At 44.2% G+C, this 20,695-nt stretch overlaps 1 protein-coding gene across 2 annotated transcripts; it reads right to left on the minus strand.

Moving 5' to 3' along the window:
- Nucleotides 1-395: 395 nt before the first annotated feature.
- On the minus strand, nucleotides 396-20,410 carry ece1 (endothelin converting enzyme 1). 2 transcript variants are annotated; one of them, XM_047583205.1, is made up of 19 exons: nucleotides 20,175-20,410; nucleotides 13,791-13,877; nucleotides 12,039-12,177; nucleotides 9,259-9,471; nucleotides 8,993-9,117; nucleotides 8,735-8,881; nucleotides 8,249-8,314; nucleotides 7,811-7,999; nucleotides 7,572-7,714; nucleotides 6,944-7,058; nucleotides 4,815-4,925; nucleotides 4,624-4,722; nucleotides 4,374-4,451; nucleotides 4,178-4,281; nucleotides 3,759-3,869; nucleotides 2,992-3,059; nucleotides 2,667-2,857; nucleotides 2,086-2,181; nucleotides 396-1,257 (listed from the first exon to the last, which is right to left on the minus strand). In XM_047583205.1, the coding sequence occupies exons 2-19, from the start codon at nucleotides 13,875-13,877 to the stop codon at nucleotides 1,081-1,083; spliced, it is 2,259 nt and encodes a 752-aa protein (XP_047439161.1). In that variant the 5' UTR covers nucleotides 20,175-20,410; the 3' UTR covers nucleotides 396-1,080. The 2 variants fall into 2 exon arrangements, with proteins under 2 accessions (XP_047439161.1, XP_047439160.1); XM_047583204.1 differs by lacking the exon at nucleotides 20,175-20,410 and having other exon boundaries at nucleotides 13,791-14,396.
- Between the last annotated feature and the right edge of the window lie 285 nt (nucleotides 20,411-20,695).

Consider the following 20,695-nt stretch of genomic DNA (forward strand, 5'->3'; position numbering starts at 1 on the left):
GAAATACGTGTAAATAAATAATAATAATCATCCGAAGTTGCACTGCACAGTGTTTCCAGTAATATATGTGTCTGCAAGGCCAAAAACGATCAGATTTATTTAGTTATTGACATATCAGAGTTCATAGCCTGTACTCGGCTCTCGCAGCGACACTACAACATGGACTTGTGAATTAACAGCGCCATCTAGCGAACTTCGGGCTGCTTCGCATCTGCAAAGAATGCGAAGAAGAAACCTGCAAGATATCTTTCAGTTTGAGTGATTGGGCAAGAAATCTGACACAGTGGTTACTATATATATATATGTCCCGTCACGTGTGAATATATATATGTTTGTGTGTGTGTGTTAGAAAGTGACATTTTGAACAAAAGAACAAACTGAACTTGAGACACACGTGTTTTAAGATTGGTTTTACTATACAAAATAATTTGTGACAAACACACTTGTAAAAACAGGTATGGCACATATTGGCTTAGCCTACATGCCCAGGTTCTGAATGACACAGTTTGACCATTAATCTTTTTAAAAATATTGCAGCATTTCAAAGAAAAACAAAAAAACAGTCTGTGTGCTATTAAAACATATTTATGCCAGCTTTTAAATCATCCATAGTAGAACCACCTTTCTGTCTCATACAACCTTGCAGGTCCCAGATGGATCACTGTTGCATATAAAAATCTGACTATAAATAAAATACAATTAAAGTTAAGCAGATCCAAGCACAGTGGAAGGTAACAAGGAAAAAAAAACAACAAATTTAATTTGAGAGTGGTTCTCCCATTTTTTGTAAGCGTCCGCTGGATTTCCAGTGTTCAAAAGCCACATTCATAGCTACATTGTAAATTGTGAGTTTGGGAAAAGCGGTCTGCTAAACCAACAGTCCTTGTGGAGAAGCACTAAAAGATTGCAACCCTCCATTCAGAACAGGCACATTTTGTCCTGACGAGCATTAAGTAGCAAGGCAGTAAGAGTTTCAGTGGTTCTTGCATTCCCGTGCAGAGACTTTGTCCACATTTCAAGCTATTTTCCCCAAATGTCCATTTCAGTCTTGGCTGAAAAATAGCACAGAACAATGAGGCATCACCACAGCTCGCACTTGTGTTTAGGGTTCATAAGAGCATCTGGTTTGCAGCCAAAGTGCTTTGAGAATTCATGAGAATTGGAGACAGAGCCGATGACTCTAAACCTTGACGGACTGTGAGGATCTGTGATTATACCCTCGTGTGAGCTCTCAGGTGTCCTGACAGAGCACCATACCTGCAAGAGTAACAGAGACGCGCAATGAAGAGTTAGGTTTTTCCCCAACGCACTTATTTCAATTTGTACTGTCTGAAGAATCATAAAGACATTAGGAGTCTAGCCCTGGATTTTTCCCACTAATTACCATTCATTTTAAATCATTACAGCAGTGTTGAGTGTTTAGAAGGTAAACAATTAACCTCTTATCATTCCAGCCTTTTTGCAAAAAAACTAAACAAAAAAAAAAAAACACACAACACCTATTAAGGACATACCCAAAGTAAACTGAAGCGATATTGTTCTTGAGTCATCAAAGTTGGCACACAGTTAAAAAATGAGAAGTTGCTCGTTTCACCTGAATTTTTTTGTTTTGAAAAAAATGTGTTGGTTGAGTCCTATAATGACTTTTTATAGAATTATAAAATGACATATTGAATGCAGCATTTACTCAAACACAACTCGTGTACAGAGTTCTGACTGGTTCAAAAAGCTACTGCTGTCACATGTACGACCCAGTGGAATGTTAAAGGGTTAAACATGTCGATACATTTACATCATATCATGGTAAATTATTCCTTGCAACGTATAAAAATGAAAGCACACGCTAGAAGGCTCACAGTCATTAGCTGAAAGTTGACTCCTGCGCTCCAGCACAAGCGTTATACTGAAAGACTGTTGCATTTTCCAATATGTAATATTTATTTGGCAGAAACAAAAAATCAGAAAGAAGTCATATATTATTCTAAGCAAAGTACTTTGCAGGTAAGACAGCTGATAAAAGCAGGAGCAGCATGAGTGCATGGACATCGACCGAGAGGAAAAGACTTAACTGTAACTGATACAAACCTGAGCAAATCCGACAAAAAACAGCTGATGGTTGGTCATTCCCAGGGCAGGCAGCGTGGCCTCCTCGCCGTTCTTTTCGATCCAGTTCACATAAGCCTTCAAAGTGACAAATGATCATGTTACACTCATGTCTACTCTCCTTTGTCTCCACATAGAAAACTGTAGCGCTATAAACAGAAGATCAGCTTCAGGTCATCTATAGCGGGGTGTTGCGCGGCTTAATACAGGGGCGGCTTTCACTTCCTTACGTTTTGCTCATCTGTTTCATAGCTTATGACCTTTCATCGCACGGAAAGAATGTGCACATGTGAAGAAGTAACCAGAGGCTGACAAGGCCATTCATGACCACCTGTTGCATTTCCAGGCTTCACTGTAAACAAGACAACCATCTTTTTCCAATACAGATTAATGGATATGATCCGGAACAACCCCAGCTAACACACTAGTGCAGGGGATCAATGCTACATCTCTGCTGTAAACATGCAATGTGACAACGTCGCCACAGGAAACATAAGAGTCCGCAGTTTGTTATCACATTGCTTACGGTAAGCCATTTGCGGCTTGTTTATCTGATGTCAGACCTTGTAAGCAGCCTTGAGTCCTCCATTGTCGGCGATGTTCTCTCCCAGAGTGTGCTTTCCATTCAGAGGCTCCTGGTTGATGCTGTAGTTTCCATACTGCTCCACCATGCACTGGGTCTGCTTCTTGAAGGCCTCCACAGAAGAGTTCTTCCACCAGGGCCGCAAGTTTCCATCTTTGTCGTATTCTCTTCCTGTTTTTTTTTTTTTTTAATAAAAGCACGGATTAACACCATGTTATCTTAAAGCTTGAAGTAATGATTATTTAACAATGTGCTGTCAGAAGTGTCACTTTTTTTTTTATTTTGTGAAATGTTTCTTCACCAACCTTGGTCATCAAAAGCATGGGTCAGTTCATGGCCCATGACGACTCCAATTCCACCAAAGTTAAGGGCTCTAAAACATAAAAGATATGCACGTTCAGCTAAGTGAGGAGGTTTTGAGATACAGGCTCGTGAAAGCAAAGCAGGAGGCACTAAAATGAACCCCGACCGGCAAAAACGACACAGCGCTGTCTACCGTGTGACGAGCCGGACCGACAGCACACAAGTATAAATGTCTCACACAGTTGGAGGCTCCATGCGTAGGTCACCGCAGTACTTAATATGCCACAGCTCTTATCTTTGTAGATTACATTTTAATCTGGAGGCAGCAGTTTTTTAAGTGTTTGGACAGCATAGTGACAAAGTTATCCTGGCTCAGTACAAAAGAAACAACACTCTACCAGCTCTCCTAAACCTCATTAATTATTGTTACATTTGTTTATGTAACGTAATGTCAAAAAAATCCAAAGGTTAATAAGTGCACGGTTCTGTTTTTTGCCTTCAGCTTTTGAATCTCTACACACGTCTCTAACTTGTTGAGCACTGAAAGGAATGAATGAACCTAAACTAATCTAGTTATAAAAGATTATATTTTCTGTGGATAATGTGGATAATTTCCAGTTTAGTGCATATTTTCTGTGGTGTTTAACATCAGTGCAACGCAACAACAGTTTGTTCTGTTGAACAAGTAAGTTGTAGTCTTCTGTATTCTGCTAAAATGTGTCCCATGTGTTATTTAGGCAAAACCTGAAGTGCAGGGAAGAAGACCTACTTGGGCCAGGAGCGACTATAGAACGGAGCCTGAAGGATTCCAGCTGGCAGCACCATCTCGTTCTTGGTTGGGTTGTAATAGGCATTAACGGTCGGGGGGGTCATGCTCCACCTGTGAAGGAACACAGAGCCGCCACATAAGCTGACATCAAGGTCACAATTCAAGCACAGTATTGATTCCGCACAGGCTGCAGTGCCTTGCTGACTACAGATCAGATCATTTTGAGGGGGCATGGGAACTCTTACGCAACTCCTCCCCACCCCCCACTCAACCTAATTAGAGACAAGGATCAGTTGAGCAGAGAGGAGCCGGTTGCCTGGGAACGTTCGCGGACGGCAGCAGTATTCTGCTGAGTCAGTGCGACGGGACTGTGTTCCCATCGCTGTGCGCCGGTGAGGAGGTGGCTTTGACGAACTCACTGGTTTCTGTTGGGAGTTTTCCTCAGCTGGTCTGCAGTCACTCTGCATGAGAAGTTGTAGTACTGCATGACATTTTGGAAGTAGAGGTCCGACACCACCATGAACTAAAAGACGGGAAGAAACAGAGATCAGGGCTTTAGAAAAGCAAAGGGGGTGATGGGGGAAAAAATAACAGCGCAGTTCCACATTTACCTACATCATTGAACACTTTATCCAGCTTTGTAGCGTTCATAATGAACTCTGGATACCCCACCATGTTGTATATCGCATCTGCCTGAGAAATGAGAATAAAAAAAAAAACTGTAAAAGTCACATTCTCACACCAGGTGGCAGTGCTGCATCGTGCACAGAAACGGCTTCTTTTTTTTTCTATCAGTCGTCAACAAAAAGCATCAATATTAGCAGTCCCTGAAAAGGAAAAAGCACGCCACGTCTCCCTCTCTCACTTTTTCTTTCGCCGCTTTTTTTGTCTCCGAGTCCATCCACTTCACGTATTTCAGGCTGTCCTCAAATGCCCATTTTATATCCGCAACCATGTCTTCAGCCTGCAGCAACACGAGAGACAGAGAGGGACCAAATCGCATCATTTCAAACAGGGGGAGCAGAGATTGTGAGAGGAGGACCTTGAACCACTGACAATGGCTTTGCTGTCCTCCGGGAACGTGGCTTTGACGAACATGGCTCCGAGGGCGAAGCCCAGGGCGCTGTCTGTGTCGCTGACGCACAGCTTCCAGCGAGGGGTGCAGCTCTGCAGAAGTAACGCAACAAGGCACGGTGAACACAAAGCCTCATCCACACATTGCTATTCACTCTTTCATGACATTTGGTGTGTTTCTGCTTTACTTAAGTCACTTCTTGTAATTAGAAGTTCCTCCACAGACCCTCTAGGGGTCACAGACCCCCTGTTGAAGACCTATGTACTAGCAGAGTGGTATTTTCTGTTGCCCTAATGACACTAATTTTTGGAATTGCTTTTTCTTAATGCAGTGTTTTAGTGCATAAAACATGAACAAATAACAATATACATCTACTGTTTATTCAGATGTAATAAGACATTATTTCAGTCCTGATGTCGTATTTTAAAAGTCTATGTTGATAATGAACAATTTTTTTTCATTTTATAGGGAAATTTTTACTTATTTATTTACTTTTTATCCCCTTGCTGAATCGGTTTCTTTTTTCCCAAACCGTGTTCGCTCCTTAGTGATCTGTGGTGTGTTTTAGACAACAACAGGACGGCCCACATGTCAACTTTGACCTCGTTTACAGTTTAAATCAAAGACATGCATCGGACTCCGCTGGCGTTAAAACAACGCGTTCACAAGCGAAACAGCCACTGAGAATCAATTGAGTGCCGATGGGAAGCGGTCCCTATATGACAAATTTATTATCGGGTGAGAGGAAGGACAGCACTTAAACGCCACAAGGTCGCACCGAGGAAATGAGGTGTGTTCTGAGCACACAAAGCTGTAAAACATACGCGGCCGCGCATGGAAAAAGAGACACAGCTGCACTCCCACATAAACCAGAAACAAAAAGAGATACGCATAGAAGGCTTGGGTTTGTTATTGCAGCTTGACCCCAGCGGAGCACAAGGCTGAGGGAACAGGATCTTGCTCAGATAAAGGCTGGGGTCACTGGAGCCTTCACAATCTAGCCGCCACTCGCTGAGAAGGAAGTATGACTTGCTGATGAGCCAGTTCGACGCACGCTCACTTGCGTTCGACTGTCTTCATCTGCGAGCCTGAATGGTGCCTTTATCCATTTTAGACATATTACTTTCTCGTTGAATTGTGAGTTGCAGCGCAGATTGTTATGGTTTGAATTGTGGAGCTAAAAGAATCTGTGGTATTCACACAATGAATAGAATAAATGTATTTATTTGTAAAAAGAAGGTTTGTGTGTTGAATGTTCCCTTAAAATCTAGACCGTAGTTTGACTGAAAACTGTTCAGTGTGGTCTGCAGATGTCTCGAGCTTCAAATAAATTCCCATCCTTTGGATTGGACTGATGGCTCTATGATACAGTAACCTGAGAACAAGCATTAGTTATTATTGGTGTCAATTTACAAAAGACACATTTAAATGTGTTTAAGCTAGGATTAAATTAATTTTAGGACACAGAGGAGCACAGCTACATTACACTGTTTTCCTTTATTATTTAACACTGTTGCCCCAGAGGCTGTGACTTGGCCTCGGCCATCGATACGCACACGTGACAAAATAAACGTCTTATTAGAAACGGGGCTACACATCGAGGCCAAGATGTCAGAAATGTAAACGCACTCAACAGATTTTTTTTTTTTGAAATCAGGTTTGTTGTTGGAGCCGAAAGCATCAAGCCGCAGCAGAAAACTGCAGCGAAATGACTGCGTCTGTTAAAATGTGACACGGGAAATTCCGGCCTCGCTGTTGGCGACTATTTTCATTTATCTGTTCGGTAAAAACGAACCCTCTGTGTCAGACACAAGAACAAGGGGTCAAGTGAAAAGCTCTTGAAACCCAGCTGTTTGGCTTCAGGCCACATCCTCTGCCGGCATATTGTATACTGAACTTACTAAAAAAGCCCACATACACTTGGGATGAAGGGCTGTTTCTTCTAATGCCTGGTAACGGTTGAAATAAACAAATAATAGCAGTTTTATCTCTCTTTTTCTTTTGAAGCAGTGAAATAGAAAGAAAGCAGCTTAATCCATCCGCTGTGTTTAAATCTATTTGTGTCGCTGAATTACAGTGGCTATAAAACTCCTGGCTGTCCCTAGCTTACCTTCTTGGTTCCAGACATGACTTCGAGGAAGCGCTGCTCGGCGTCCTGGAACTTTTGGTCCAAAATGGAAACCATCTTTCTCACCACCTTCATCATCATGTAGTTGTTGAGTAAGCTGCAAATAAAACATGAGACTGATTTTTGTAATTTCTTCTACACATGCTTTTATTGTTAAAGGGCAAAATGGGCAACTTCTGCTCATATATGCCTCACTTGCACTTAAGTGGCAATTTATTAGGTACACTAGTCTAAATAAATGCACTGTAACATAACTTCCCTGCTGTAAAACTCCTTTCATTGATTGTTAGAACATTCAGTTCGCGCTGAGATGAAGCAAGAAAGGTGGTTAAATAACTGGATGACCTTTTTGGAGGATGTAGTTTGTGACGCTGTTAAACCGTTTTGAACCGTTGTTTAGCCTAGCGCACTCACTAAAAACGCTTTAGCAGTAGAACAAACCACAGGCTCCTCAATGAAAACACAGCTGAATAAATAGCTCTCTCAGTTATTTTAATGCGCGGGTGTGTCTTACGGAATCGCACATACCTTTGTTTGTTCCTACGAAACATCTTAAAACTATCTTTGACGCATGAACGGAAAAACCAACGAGGATGACTCGGTGTCTCACCTTTTGTTTGTTTTAGTAATGAGGTCAGAAACTTTCTGGAGGTATTCTTTGGCATAAACAACCACCGGCTCTGAGTCGTTGAGCGGGACGGGAGCGAACACCTCTGTGAGGAATGGCATCCAGTCCACCGCTGGAGCCAGGGTCTGCAAAGACACACACTCTTGAGCACCACAAATGACTTTCTTAGGTGTCTCACACCGTCGCCTCTAGCTGATAGGATCAAACCGGGAGACACTCACTGCCAGGTCCTTGGCCTCCATTTTATGGTAAATGAGCTCCTCGTCCCTTCTCTCCTCCAGAGGGACTGTGATGTTGGCCAGGGTGGTTTCAAAGTCCACAATCTCTTCCATCATGGCGCGGGACGTCTCCTTGGAGCCGCCCAGGAGGACTCCTAACTCCACCAGGAAGTCCATGTATGCCGTCAGATACTGCAAAGGCCAAGCAGGCCGCACGGTGAGTGGGAGGGGCGGTTGTTTGTGGAGATGACGTCTGTGTGTGCGTGTGCGTGCGTTCAGTTCTATTAGGAGAGTAATTCTAAACTAAGCAACAACAAGCTCCAATGAATCCTTGAAGAAATAATTACTTCCTCTGCACACAAGCGACGCTCCGTCAGGAGAGGATTAGTAATATTTCTTAGCTTCTTATTACTTCTCTTCTCTGCAGCTTGCACACATTACCTTTTCATTTGCAGTTTTGTTGAGGTAGTAATCCCGTGAAGGTAGTCCCAGGCTGGACTGATCCACCTAGTCAAGAGACACATCATGGGACTTTATGCGTACTCCACTGTTTCGACACTCAAACAAACTGTTGTTTTGACATTCCTGTGTTGCCAGCATGCGGGCTACAGGGAGATGCTCACCACAGATCATATCTTTACCAATCTCGTGACACCCTACAAAGGAGTGAACTCAAAGCAACAGTGTGAATCTAACACCGCTTCAATAACAGGCGCTTTGTTCCAAGAATATCAACAGAGGTACTATCTGTCCCCGGAAGGAACAGGAGATAAAACCTGCTTCTGTTGGCAGGAGGTTCATGAGAATGTTTAAGTATGAGTGTAAATCTTTGTCTAATCAAAGGGTTCATTAAAGAAGCGCTTCTTGAGATATAAATACTCGCACGCGGTACCCTCTAAAAGCAGCTTTTATATAAACCTCTCTCACCTGGATGATGTTGCTGTTCGAATTTTTGGAGTCCGTGCTGACAAACACGGTGAAGAACGGCGATGTGCGTAAGCTGGCAGACACAGTTCGCAGAACTTCTTGGAAGTTGTCCTTGTCCCACGGTCCATTCAGAGACCATCCCCCTATCTGAGAGAGACAGGGACACCGGGAAACTCAGGGAAGAACTCGGCCCTTTTAATTTAAGAAGCGAAATCATGAATATGTTTGACGTTTGACTGCACGAGGAAATTAGCATACCTGGCTGATTAGCTGCTGTAGTGGCTTAGCACCTAATTCCTCAATCTTGGTCTCATTCATGCAGGCCTGATAGTATCGCTGGGCCTTTTCCTCAGCCATACTCAAACCTTTCATTGTTGTGTTTTCTGATCCAGTGAAGATACAAGATAAGTGATGTCAATGAAAAAACTTGATCCCGAAAAATGTGCTGGGAAAACCACAGTGCACCTCTGCCTGGGGTGAGGGCGTTTAAGGACACCGCGGTCCACTCAGACAAGGACTCTTACCTAATAAGTGCTTCATTGCAAGCATGTTGTGCTCCCACAGGTTACTGAAAGGACCCCAGCGGGACTTCCCCTCGGGGAGGGGGTTCTTCTTCACCCAACCCCCACAAGCGAAGTTGTAGAAGTCGTGGCAGGGGTCCACGCTCCGGTCCAGGGCTCCCATGACCGCGCTGGCCACAGTAATGCACGGCTCTGTAAGGCACAAGCCCGGGTGAGCTGCAGGAAAGGAAGAAAAAAAAAGAAAGAAAGAAACATTATTAAAAAAAAAAAAGTCAAATTCATAAGAACTTCATCTCCAGGTTCATCAGCTAGTGGGAAACCTTACCACAGCGGATAATCAGAAAATATTTCCTGGTGGGGAGAAATATGCGTGAGGGTATTCAGACCATATGGAAGCTATTATTTTAAGTGAGGTAAAGGCCAAGATGTACAACCTGGAGGGGAACTGTTGTCTTTACAAAAATCCTTCATAAATAATTGGAGGAATAGATGATAAATATGTCTTCCAATGTCAACTATTGCCAATTTATTGTCTAATTAATGAGTAGGAGGTAAACAGCATAGGACAATGCACCCCGGATGACTCATTTAAACGTCTCAAGACTGGAGTATAGGTGAATCACTTTCCTTGTCCAGTATTCAGCTAGCTGAATCATAAAGGTCCAGTGGTCCTTGGCACGCACCCATTCCTAAATGTGACTTCCATTTTCCTGCTAATGCGTGTTTTGTGTTCTCTGAGATGATGTTAAGAGGAAGCACTTACAGGGGCCGCAGACTGTGGATGCTCTGTTTTACTTTCTATAGTCTAAACACAAAAGCTGTTTAACAGGAAGAGCTTTAAAAAAAAAACCTTCAGTGTTTAAAGAAGTGTAAGTGTTAGTAGTTTCAGGGTGCTAAAACTGTTTCAGGGGACGGCCAACCTGTGATACTTGGCTTAGTGTGAGACGGAGACATCTGCCCATATAAGGTATGAGACAGCGGAGACAACGTTACAAGAAATGATGAGGTTAGTACCCTGAGGAGAGTTCATCCTTGTTCCTTTTATTATTTCAAAGTGTGGCCTGACATGTGGTGCTGAATGGGAGGAAGTGGTATTACGTTTCCCATGGTACATTTGAGGAAACCAACACTGACGAGACGCCACCAGGATGCGGTGGTAAATCCTCAAGTCCTGTTTCCATAATGAACGAGCTCGAGGGAGAGATTTCGTGTTGTTTTTAGGCGGCGTAGCTGAAGGTGTGGCTTTGGATAAAATAAGAAATCAACCACATGTGCTGTGTAAAAAGTCGTGTTTTGCTGAATTTGTATTGGTATATGTGGATATATACTTCTAATGTGAACTCTCAAATATGTGCCCTTTCGGTTATTTTAAACAAATTTAACCTTCACAAATCTAATGTTTAGTCGCAGGACTTTTACATTAGCAGGCATTTGTTTTCACCAGTGAAGGGCGTGCATAGGCAGAACTGGTATTTAGTTAGCTTAGCTCAACATAAAGACAGTCAACAAGGAGAGACAGTTCTTTCCAAAATGTAAACAATAAAATAGCGAGTTTTAGTTTTGAAACTTGGTTTTGTTCAGATAGAACGGACGAGATATACAACCCTCTATATCTCGTCCGTTCTATGGACGTGACGTCAAGCTAGCGAAGTCTCCATGGTTACGGCCACTGAGTGGGAGCTGTTTTGCAATTGAATGTACCAACAGATCTGAAAAGCAGTCAGAGATATTTTTACAGATATGTCTGACTACCAAAGAAAAGAGAAGTGAATGGATCGCTGTTTTACTAAAATAACTGGAATCCATGCAACCGAAACCTGGTGTTGTGGTTCACATTTAGCGTCAGGTGACATTAACTTATGCTAAGTTATACCTTAAGTTACTACTTAAGTTACGTTCTGGAGGGCTGTCAGATAAGTTTGTGGATGTTGTTGTTCTGGTGTAGCTACGGCCCGACAGCAACTATTTCAGTTCCAACAACCAGGGTATTTGTGATCACTCTTCATCATCTTTTTAACGTCCAGTTGGACGCTACAGTATTATATGACTAACGTTACTTCTCAGTAAAGCCTTTAGCATTAGCATCTACATAGCTACATTTATCACAACTGTGTTGTATGAAGTACCAAAAGGTCATACATTAGTATAAGTATAGTATTTCCTGGTGTTGAAATTAGGTCGATATAAATATCAAGATAAATGACTTCCGGCCACATGTCAATGTTTGTGGACCATTTGTTATTTGGTAGTTGGTACGGATCATTGTTGAGTCCAGTTGGCTTTAATTTGATCTGACAGTCCAATTTTCTCAGGTCTCGTTGTATTTACTGATACATTTCACCATGTAGCTGCTAACCCAAAAAAGCAACAAAAAAAAAGAAAGAAATAGCAACGTTTCTCCAACTTTGAACTATGCCTTTAAACCTAAGGCTGCAGAGGATTCAGTGAAAAGGCCCTTGGTTCCATTACAGTTAAAATAACCTTCATTTTTTCCCGCGTCAACTTGGAGTGGAGTTACAGTTGATGTTTTTAGAAACAGATTCATTAACAGTCACAGAGTTTTAAGGTGTATTTATTATCCCTTGAACCCAGGTTTGTACATTTTGGCCTTTGACTTGTGGAGCCGATCCCGACCAAACCTGGGGTTGTTTTTAAAACGGTAATTTAGGGATGGAAAGAAAAAGGTGTTTTCATCGGGTGTTACCTGATCAGCCCACTAGACAGGTGTGTCTTTTCAGGGCATGTCACTGTGGCACTGAGCGTAAATAAAACACTGCACTCACACTGGCTGTAGAAGACCCCAGTTGTGATGACGGATATGAACAGGCCCAAGGATAAGAGACACACCAGAAACAGCAGCCGTTGCTCTCTGTGCGTCCGTCCTGACCAGCACGAGGGGCCGCGGCCATGCAGGAGAGTCACCTGCGAACACACACAAGGTACCTCTTTTAACAAGTTCATTTAAATGACATTAAACAGACTCACCAAGACTTTCTTGAACTGATACAGTGTGGAAAATATTGCATATTCAGGGAGTTTCTCAGGGATTTGGTTTCAGTGGAGCACAATGGTGCCTCTATCGCTGCTTCTCAACGCTCATTCTTCTATTGTTCCCTCCTTCATAAAAGGACATATTCATTCTGCCCCAGATAGAACGAAAAACATAATATTCCTGCTGAACAACATCTGTGGCTTTTGTGGTTCACCTGTGAAGGAAAGAAGTCAAACAAGGACACAGAAGTAACTCTACACCGACTTTCTGAAAACGGTAAAAACCCCAGAAAAACAGCTTTGATTCATTGTTGTCAGCGATCGCGTTTTTCAAAACGACAATAGGTACATTGAATCCTGCACCAGTAAGCCTCCCAGCTGTATTTTTATCTACCAAATGCTGCTTCAGTTAAAGCTGCCAAGGGATTTTATTTTCAACAGGAACAATTCCAGGAGCCCCTCATAAATGCTTCAATGGTCAAATCGACCCGTCTCTAAGCATCCCCGCTGTGAATAAAAAACGCACACCTCACACACACGCCATCGAGGACATAACTGACTTTTACGGTGTGTATTATAGGTTTCAGATTTACTGCGATTTGGTGAGACGAAGGTTCAGAAGTCAAACTTAATGTGATCAAAGTAAATGCCAAAGCCACAGTGGCGTCTTAATCCCAGGAACTCAGCACTTTGGGTCGGTTTGGACCTAAACCGTATTTCTGAGTGAAAACGGTTGAATCTCGCTGCCAAGGACTGCACACTTTCCATCTGGAGTTTATCAAACTCCCTGGAGGCTGCATTTAATTAGTCTAAAGACACTACAAAATGGTAGCACTGTTGTTCAGGTATAATAACTCCTGTCAGATAAACTATCCGAGGAATGAATGAACCACATAGCAGGAGGACAGACGTGTACAATGTGCTGTTTAATGTAACTCACTAAAGGTTTTCAGACTATATCACAGCACACACCAGGGATTTGATCTGAGCTTTGGGGAACTTCCCGTAAAGACTGGTAAAGACTTGACAACAAACACTTTCATCCCATTGTTGTTTTTTTTTGTTTTTTTTATAGATCTTGTATCCCAGCTAGCTTGATTTAATTTCTGTGTTCCCATTAAAGCAAATATACTGCAGCCGCCGATCCTCTTTCCCATGTTCCAAGCCTTGCGCTGCAGACATCTGCTGAGCAGATCCGCGCTTTTTGAAGCTCGAGCCTCGATAAACAGACACCTGTAGCGTTTCAGCATGAGGACACTCGGTATTTAGCGCGAGGACAGGCGTGCGAGTTTGACATTTTGAGCGAACAGGTTCGTCTTGAGTTCACCTGGATTTACGAGCCCGTGCTCCAGTCAAAGCCTTTCCATGATGGAATAAAACCAGCGGGTGTTTATCTGTTAAATCGAATACCTCTGTTAAACTTGACTATTTTTGGAAGGGTTATAGGCTTGTACATGTTTTAGTCTTTGCTACACCTCCCGTGCTGAATGCGGCAGACTCATTTATTGTCAGCACAAGGTGTGTGTGCGTGTGTACACAGTTACCTGCATGGGCGACGACGGGTAAATATCGTCGCCGGCGGAGTCCACCAGGTCCTCCTCGTCCAGCGTGGCCCTCTTATACGAAGACATCTGAAAAGTCAAATGAAGAAAGGAGTCTCTCAGTGATTCCATGTTCCCTCAAGCCTGCGTCTTCTACCTTCCCGCACGGACGTGACATTTATTCCTCGACGGTTTCCTAGTGCGGCTGTACTTTAAATTCCATCAGAGGGAATGTGGTTTATCCAGTTGGAGCTCTTTCACTCACACACAGAGCTTCCTCCCAACAATGCTCCCTTCGACCCTAACAACACCCCTCGCAGCCCGCATGGCTGCAGGGAGACACCCCTGGGGCAAACTTCACAACACCAGCAAAAAAAAAAAAAAAAAACTCCTCCCGAAAGTCCTAGTAAAGATCTCCTCGTGGTTCCTCTCTCCCTCCCTTCCAAAACAAGCTTGTTTCTGGACTTCCTTTTCAGCCAGACATACGAAAGCACGGCACGAGAGAGAAAACGGAACTAGTGAAAAACAGGAAGGAGCTCTGACTTGAGCGACTTACATGACTGAGACGACTGAGTGTGTGTGTGTGTGTGTGTGTGTGTGTGGAAGTGATTGTGTGACGCCGTGTGAGTGTTTGCGTGAGTGCATTCCCCAGTGTGGTTTCACTTAGGATTTGGGGAGGGAGTCTTGCATCTGTGGTTCACACCCATTGTCCTTTCCATAGGTTAGAACAAGAGCGAGGGAGGAGCACGGAGGGAATGACCTCCTCCTACTACACGCTGCGGTCGCTCCCCGTGGTAACCGTGATAGACACGACAGACAGCTCTTCTCCTCTTTAACCTGAATGCAAAATACCCCTTAAGAGAAAAAAAACGGGAATGTTCAGCTGAGAGGTTCGGCTTAGCTGGAAAAACACCTTTCGAAACGCTTCAGATGGAGCAGAATAGGTTTTTATTTAATACTGTTGTTGCCATAGTTTTATAGGTATTGCATTAATTACCACTGATGCCGACCACTAGGAAGACAGAAAGTTGGTGACATAGATTAAGTCTTTTTGGAGGTTATTCATTTATAAAGCAGTTCAATGGCTACATATATGTTTAAGGCATTGATAATCAGGTTTTGGGGTGAGTCATGGAGTGGTGGTTAGAGAAGCAGATTTAGGACAAAATGTCACGGGTCTGAATCCATGCATGGGTCTACATGGGTGCATGGGTCTACAAACATCGACCAGGCATAACATTATATTACCTCAGTATTGTATTTTATTGCATTCAATACTGGCCTGCTATGATGACCTAATTTCCCTCCGGGGATGAATAAAATAATCAATCAACTTATCTATCTATGTGTCTATCTATCTGATATGGTGTAGGTCTCCCTTGTGCCTCCAAAAGAGCTCTGACTCATCAGCGAATGGACATGGGCTTTCTGAGGGTGTCCTGTGGTGTCTGGCAACAGAGCGTTGTTAGCCAGGGGGGGTCTCTGGGTCCTGTGGATTGAGAGGTGGGGTCTCTGTGGATCAGGTTTCCAGATCTAGTGAATCTAGAGGCCAGGTCAACACCTTGTGTTCCTAAACCATTCTTGTGTCAGGGGGTGACTGCTGCCAATCAAGGAGTGTCACTGCTGTGGGGGTGGGAGGGTCTGGTCTGGTCTGGTCTGGCCTGGTCTGGTCTGGTCTAGGTGGGTGCTACATGCTACATGCCAGGTCCTAAAGGACTATCACAAGATGGTCAGTGTCATTTACTTCTCCTGTCAGTGGTCATAATGTTATGCCGGGTAGGTTTCTGTGCAAGGCCAATAAAGCTAACGAGCTAAATTCGGAAGAATTTCCCGTTAGCTTTGTAGATAAGGAGCATCGTCCCATCACGTAAGAGCTGATAAACAGACTTTTAATGCGGAGATGACCTAAATAATGTTTGAATGTGCTGCAGATGATTGTTCACAACAGGGATGTTTGTAAAGGTTGGTAATAATCAACCAATATATGTATTAACTATTTTTTATGCAGCCAACACTTTATCACACGTTATCACAGAAACGGGAGACGCCACAGAAGCCTATTTTCATCTCGTTTTGTCGAGCTACAGTGCCAGCAGTGTTAAGAGGGCAATGATTAACCGCAGCTGTCTGTCAGTCTGACGCAGAAACAGCTCGTTCCCGAGCACAACACAGTGCCACATTTCTGCCTGAACTGAAACATTTTTCAACACCCAAAAACAACCTCAGCTCCCTCGGTCCGGCCCGTCGCTATCCTTCTGGCCCGTTACCTCCGTGCTCTGGCTTCCATCTTCCCATGTTAACTCCGTGACCACAAGACAAACCAATGGCCGGGTTTAAATATTTACTTGATTAAAGCAGATTAGGTTTTCTTGTAAACACAGCCGGGGGAGAAATGCTGTCGCAGATCCACTCTTTATTTTACTTCCCACTTGTTTCACATAAACATGCCTTCGAGGAAAAAAAAAAAATAAAAAATTATGTTCCCACCACAAACATCCCGGAGAGTTCCAGGAGCACAGATTCCTGCTAGAAACATGTTTTCTATCAGGCTAGTTAGATCCAGGCCAGTAACACGGGGCGGAGGGGGAATGCCTTTCGCCTTATCTTAAACACAACACAATAAAGCGGAGTAAAACTGTACATATGTCCAAACCCTTCCTGTGCGGGCGTGTTTATAAACTCTTTGAAAGCCCAGCGGCGGCAGCTCGGCCAACTCACACAATCAGCTTACGAGAGGTCTGATGGAGGACTAAAGTGATGAGTGATGCAGACGGAGAGACGGGGAGAGGCGGGGAGGGTGGGGGGAGCGTTAAAGTAAGAGGACACCAGCAGTTTGGGGACACTTTCAATTACACAAATTGTTCCAAATGACCTATAGCCGAAAGCAAAAGGTCTAACGGGAGCGCGCATCGACTGTTTCCCTTTTGTCATGCATGCCTCATTCGCTCCATCGACATTTAACCTACAGTCGGTTCGTGGCTGCTCCCGTGACAGCTTCAGCGGCTTACGGAATTACTCAAACTGATCTGCATTATATGGAGAGAAAAAAAACACCCCCCGATTTAATCATTCGCTGTGCTTTGGGTCACAATGTAGAACAACAAATAGCGGTATCCGCTGGCACGGACCACGCTGCTGCCGTCACACATTCCTCCGCACGTATTCACTGTTTTTTCAAACCCTTTCCTGGCATCGGGGGCCTGTGCAGATGTACTTGCACATGTTGCCACACAGATCGTCGCCCGTGAGCCAAATCACTGCTCGGTGACAACATTGTTTCCCCTTTCCTGTTACGAGACATTTCTCAGGAAGTACTCTGCGCTGATATTTCACGGCGGCGTCGCCGCTCGCAACAGGGACAGGAGGGCCACGCTGAAAAACATCTGAGAGGACCGCCGAGGAGTTCCTGTTGGGCCCTGGACTTAGAGGAAGTCACACTAGGTGGCAAGCGGGAGCCATTCGAAAACGCCAAAAAAAAGACGAAGGCCTCGTCGAGGTCAGCTCTGAAAAGCGCGGCGTCCCACTTGGCCCGTAGGAGTCTTCCCGAAGAGAGGCCGTCCGTCTCCCACGATTCTCGGAAACGACGCGGGACCGCGGCCTTTGAGCGAGGCTGTAAACCTCAAACATGCGTCAGTAATTCGTCACTGATCCTGCAAACCGGGCGATTATTTGCAGCGCGGAGGGCATTCCTCCAAGAATAACTGGAGTATGTTTGTGTTTGGGCGCTGCACGCACTCTGGCCCACGGTGTTTGACACTTGATTTCCAAACAATTTGAGAAAAAAGAGGGAATAAAAAAATCCATGCGAGAGTACGGATGATTTACGGGCGCGTCTGACGCGGGGCCGCCAGTTCAAACACTCAGCATCCGAGCAGAGGCGGCCCAGTCAACCGCCGCGGTGAGTTAATGAGACGCTAGGGCTAGATGTGGTCGCAGGCCACACGAGCTTGGCAATTAACGACGACATGCAGAGAACAAGCGGCAATCCGAGCCTCAAACTTCGTCACTTGACCTCTGTCTTGAGAAAGCACATTCCTGTTGAAATCCGACTTCTTCTCATCGGTATTGACCAACAACTTGCTGGTAACTTGTTTGTCACACGGAGGCCAGAGCTGCAACAAAACAGGCCCAGAGCCTTCAGTCGACCGTTTCACGTGAATCCTAAAGGAGGAGACAGAGGTCGAGAAAACATTCCAGGAATACCACAACGTCAAACGTACACACGACTTCGCCGAGTATCATCCAGTCCACGGTGCCACTGTCTTATATACGAGGTTGTTTACTGGAGCGCCACATGGATATACGCAGCGTGTCACCATGTACGACTTGTATGCAAGGTCTTGACCCTGCGCCACGTACAGCATGTGCCTGTGCGTGTGCAAGCTGTCTGTACGTCCACATATCAAACAAAGTGATGCTGATGACCCGGTGTGTGGACCGAACGCGAACTCGCCCGCCAGTCATCTGAGATGCACGAAAAAGAAGAACTTTATCTGTTGTTGTGCTCTGAGTTTCTGCCTGCAGGCCACAGATAAGACAAAGTTGTCTCAGGCTTTAGCTCCTGACCCCTGACGTCGAGACAGCGCTGGAAATTTCTTTTAGCCACAGAGCCGGGATGTTTCCTTTGGAGAAAACACCCTGATAATGAAGTATTAGCGACCGAAAAAAAAGCTACTTTCCCAGGCAATCAGCTTTATCCTCCTCTGGAGCAGGATTGTTAAACTAAGCTGAGGGACTTTACCGGAATCATAACACTTTTGGGGTTAAGTTTAGCGTTTCATGTGCTGCTTTCACTGCTGCTTTGGCAAAGCAAAGAGTTTACACTGTCGCTCACATGGGTATCAAAATTCAGCCCCTGAAATTCTTCACATTCCAAATTAGCAGAGGGCTTCTAAGTCGTTACTCTGCGCACGTTTCGGGTGACGTGTGAGGAGTGCGTCACACACGTCGTTTGTTTTGTTCAATCAGCATGCTCAGCACGGAAGAAAAACATGACGGGGAAACTCTATATTTACACGTAATAACGGATTTCAATATGGTTTTCTCTTCAATATCCACAAAGGGCACCGAGCAAGACTTTTTCAGCATAAGGTCAGGATTAAAGGAGTGGCACATGGAAGCCTGCACAGGCAGATAACAGGAGATTACCTGTTCCTGCTGTTGTTATGGCGCCCTGCAGCACACTCCCGATCGCACCTAGGTAATGAATAACCGCGGGGTAAACCAAGGACCCTGAGTCCGGCCAATCCAGAGCTGTTAAAACAATCAATCACCCAGGCGCAAGGCCGTATAATTAAGTGTTCTATTGTCTCCGGTGCCTGCACTCACTTTGAGAAAAATAAATCTAACACCTACGTAGACACTGACATTAACTGGAGTTCTTACAGTTTTAGCTGCATCGTAAATTAGAGAAAGCCAGAAAAGAAGAACTGGTGTTTGATTGAGATGAGAACACAGTAGGTAAAAGGGGAAGTTGAAAAGTGTGCGGCCTGTGATGACAAGAAATGTGATTCTTGTAATTCTTGTCCAGTGACGCAAACCCTGGGGGGGCTAGTGAAGAAAAAAAAAACAGACCCCTTTTGCCTACATGTAAAATCACTCAGCTCATTTTAGACAGGCTGTGATTGCAACACATGTCATAGAAAAGCTCTGACGTGTTGCACAATGCTGTTGATGCAACGTGGAAAGCCTCCATATTCCTGTAAGTATAGATTCAGCCCAGTGCGAGGCGGTTAGAGTCAATATTCACTGTGGCATTAAAGAAAAACTGTTTTCTTGGCATAAATAACTGAAAGAGCTGCTGATTTACACTGCACTCTGCTGAACGCACGCACGTCCCCACTATTTACATTTTAACTTTTGTGTTTGAATCCAGTTTAAGGGCACCACTAAACTACATCCTCCTACAGCTCAATCAAAACCGTTTCACCACTAACTGAACATTACAACAAGTCATAAAGGGCTGTTCGCTGTAGGATTGTTACAGCTGTACGGCTGTTTTGATGCATCGGCAAAATCGGCTGGAATAATATGACGGTGATTTCACGACAGGTTTAAAACACAATACAGCCGCGGTTAGGTCACTGAACTCCATGCAATGTTCCTTATATAGCCTCCCCTGTAGTTATATAATACATACAATCACAGACTTACACCAGTCTGGAGAAAAGAAAAACCCAAAACACGCTTTCTCTTGTCAACAGCTGAGCCCGTAGCAATCAACCCGGGCGCACAAGTGTACACGTGTGAAGTTGTGTCACTCCGCTAAAAAAGATAATCAAGTTGTTTACTTCGCTGTAAATCTTAGCGTCGTGTACAGTCTCGAGGACGTGTTGTTAGCGCAGACGGATGTGTAATGGTACACGGACAGAGGGAGGCTCTTCTTACCTTGCTGTGACTCCCGTCGGTGTGCTTTCTGACTGTGGGGGGACAGCGAGACAGCTTCAGCTACAACAACCAAAGACGCTCCGCTTCTCCTCTGCCAAGATAGTTCACGTCCCGCTGAAACTTTTCTCCGCTGCGTCGTTTCCCTGGAAACCATCAACCACTCGCGTAAAAGTGGCTAAAAATACACCCGGGCTAATAAATGACTCTCCGCGAGAAAAGCTGACCTGTCCGGACTCCTGTCTCTTGAAAATGATCACTTAGGTCACTCTGAGCTCATTGAGATAAGATTTTAGTTTATGGTAAGGTGACCAGATTTGTCAAATTAAGTCAAGGGACATTTACGGCTCAGAGATTTTTAAAAAAGAATTAAATGTTATCAAGGTGAATGAAGAAATATGTGCAATTAAGATTTCGTTTATATTGACATATTTAAACTGCATGTATGTAACGTCAACAGCAGCACAACCGGCTACCGTAATAAATGTAGTCTGCGCGCAACATGCTCACCAGCGCTTCCCATC

This window comes from Mugil cephalus, chromosome 4 (genome assembly GCF_022458985.1).
Source record: "Mugil cephalus isolate CIBA_MC_2020 chromosome 4, CIBA_Mcephalus_1.1, whole genome shotgun sequence".
In the NCBI taxonomy this organism is placed as follows: Eukaryota; Metazoa; Chordata; class Actinopteri; order Mugiliformes; family Mugilidae; genus Mugil; species Mugil cephalus.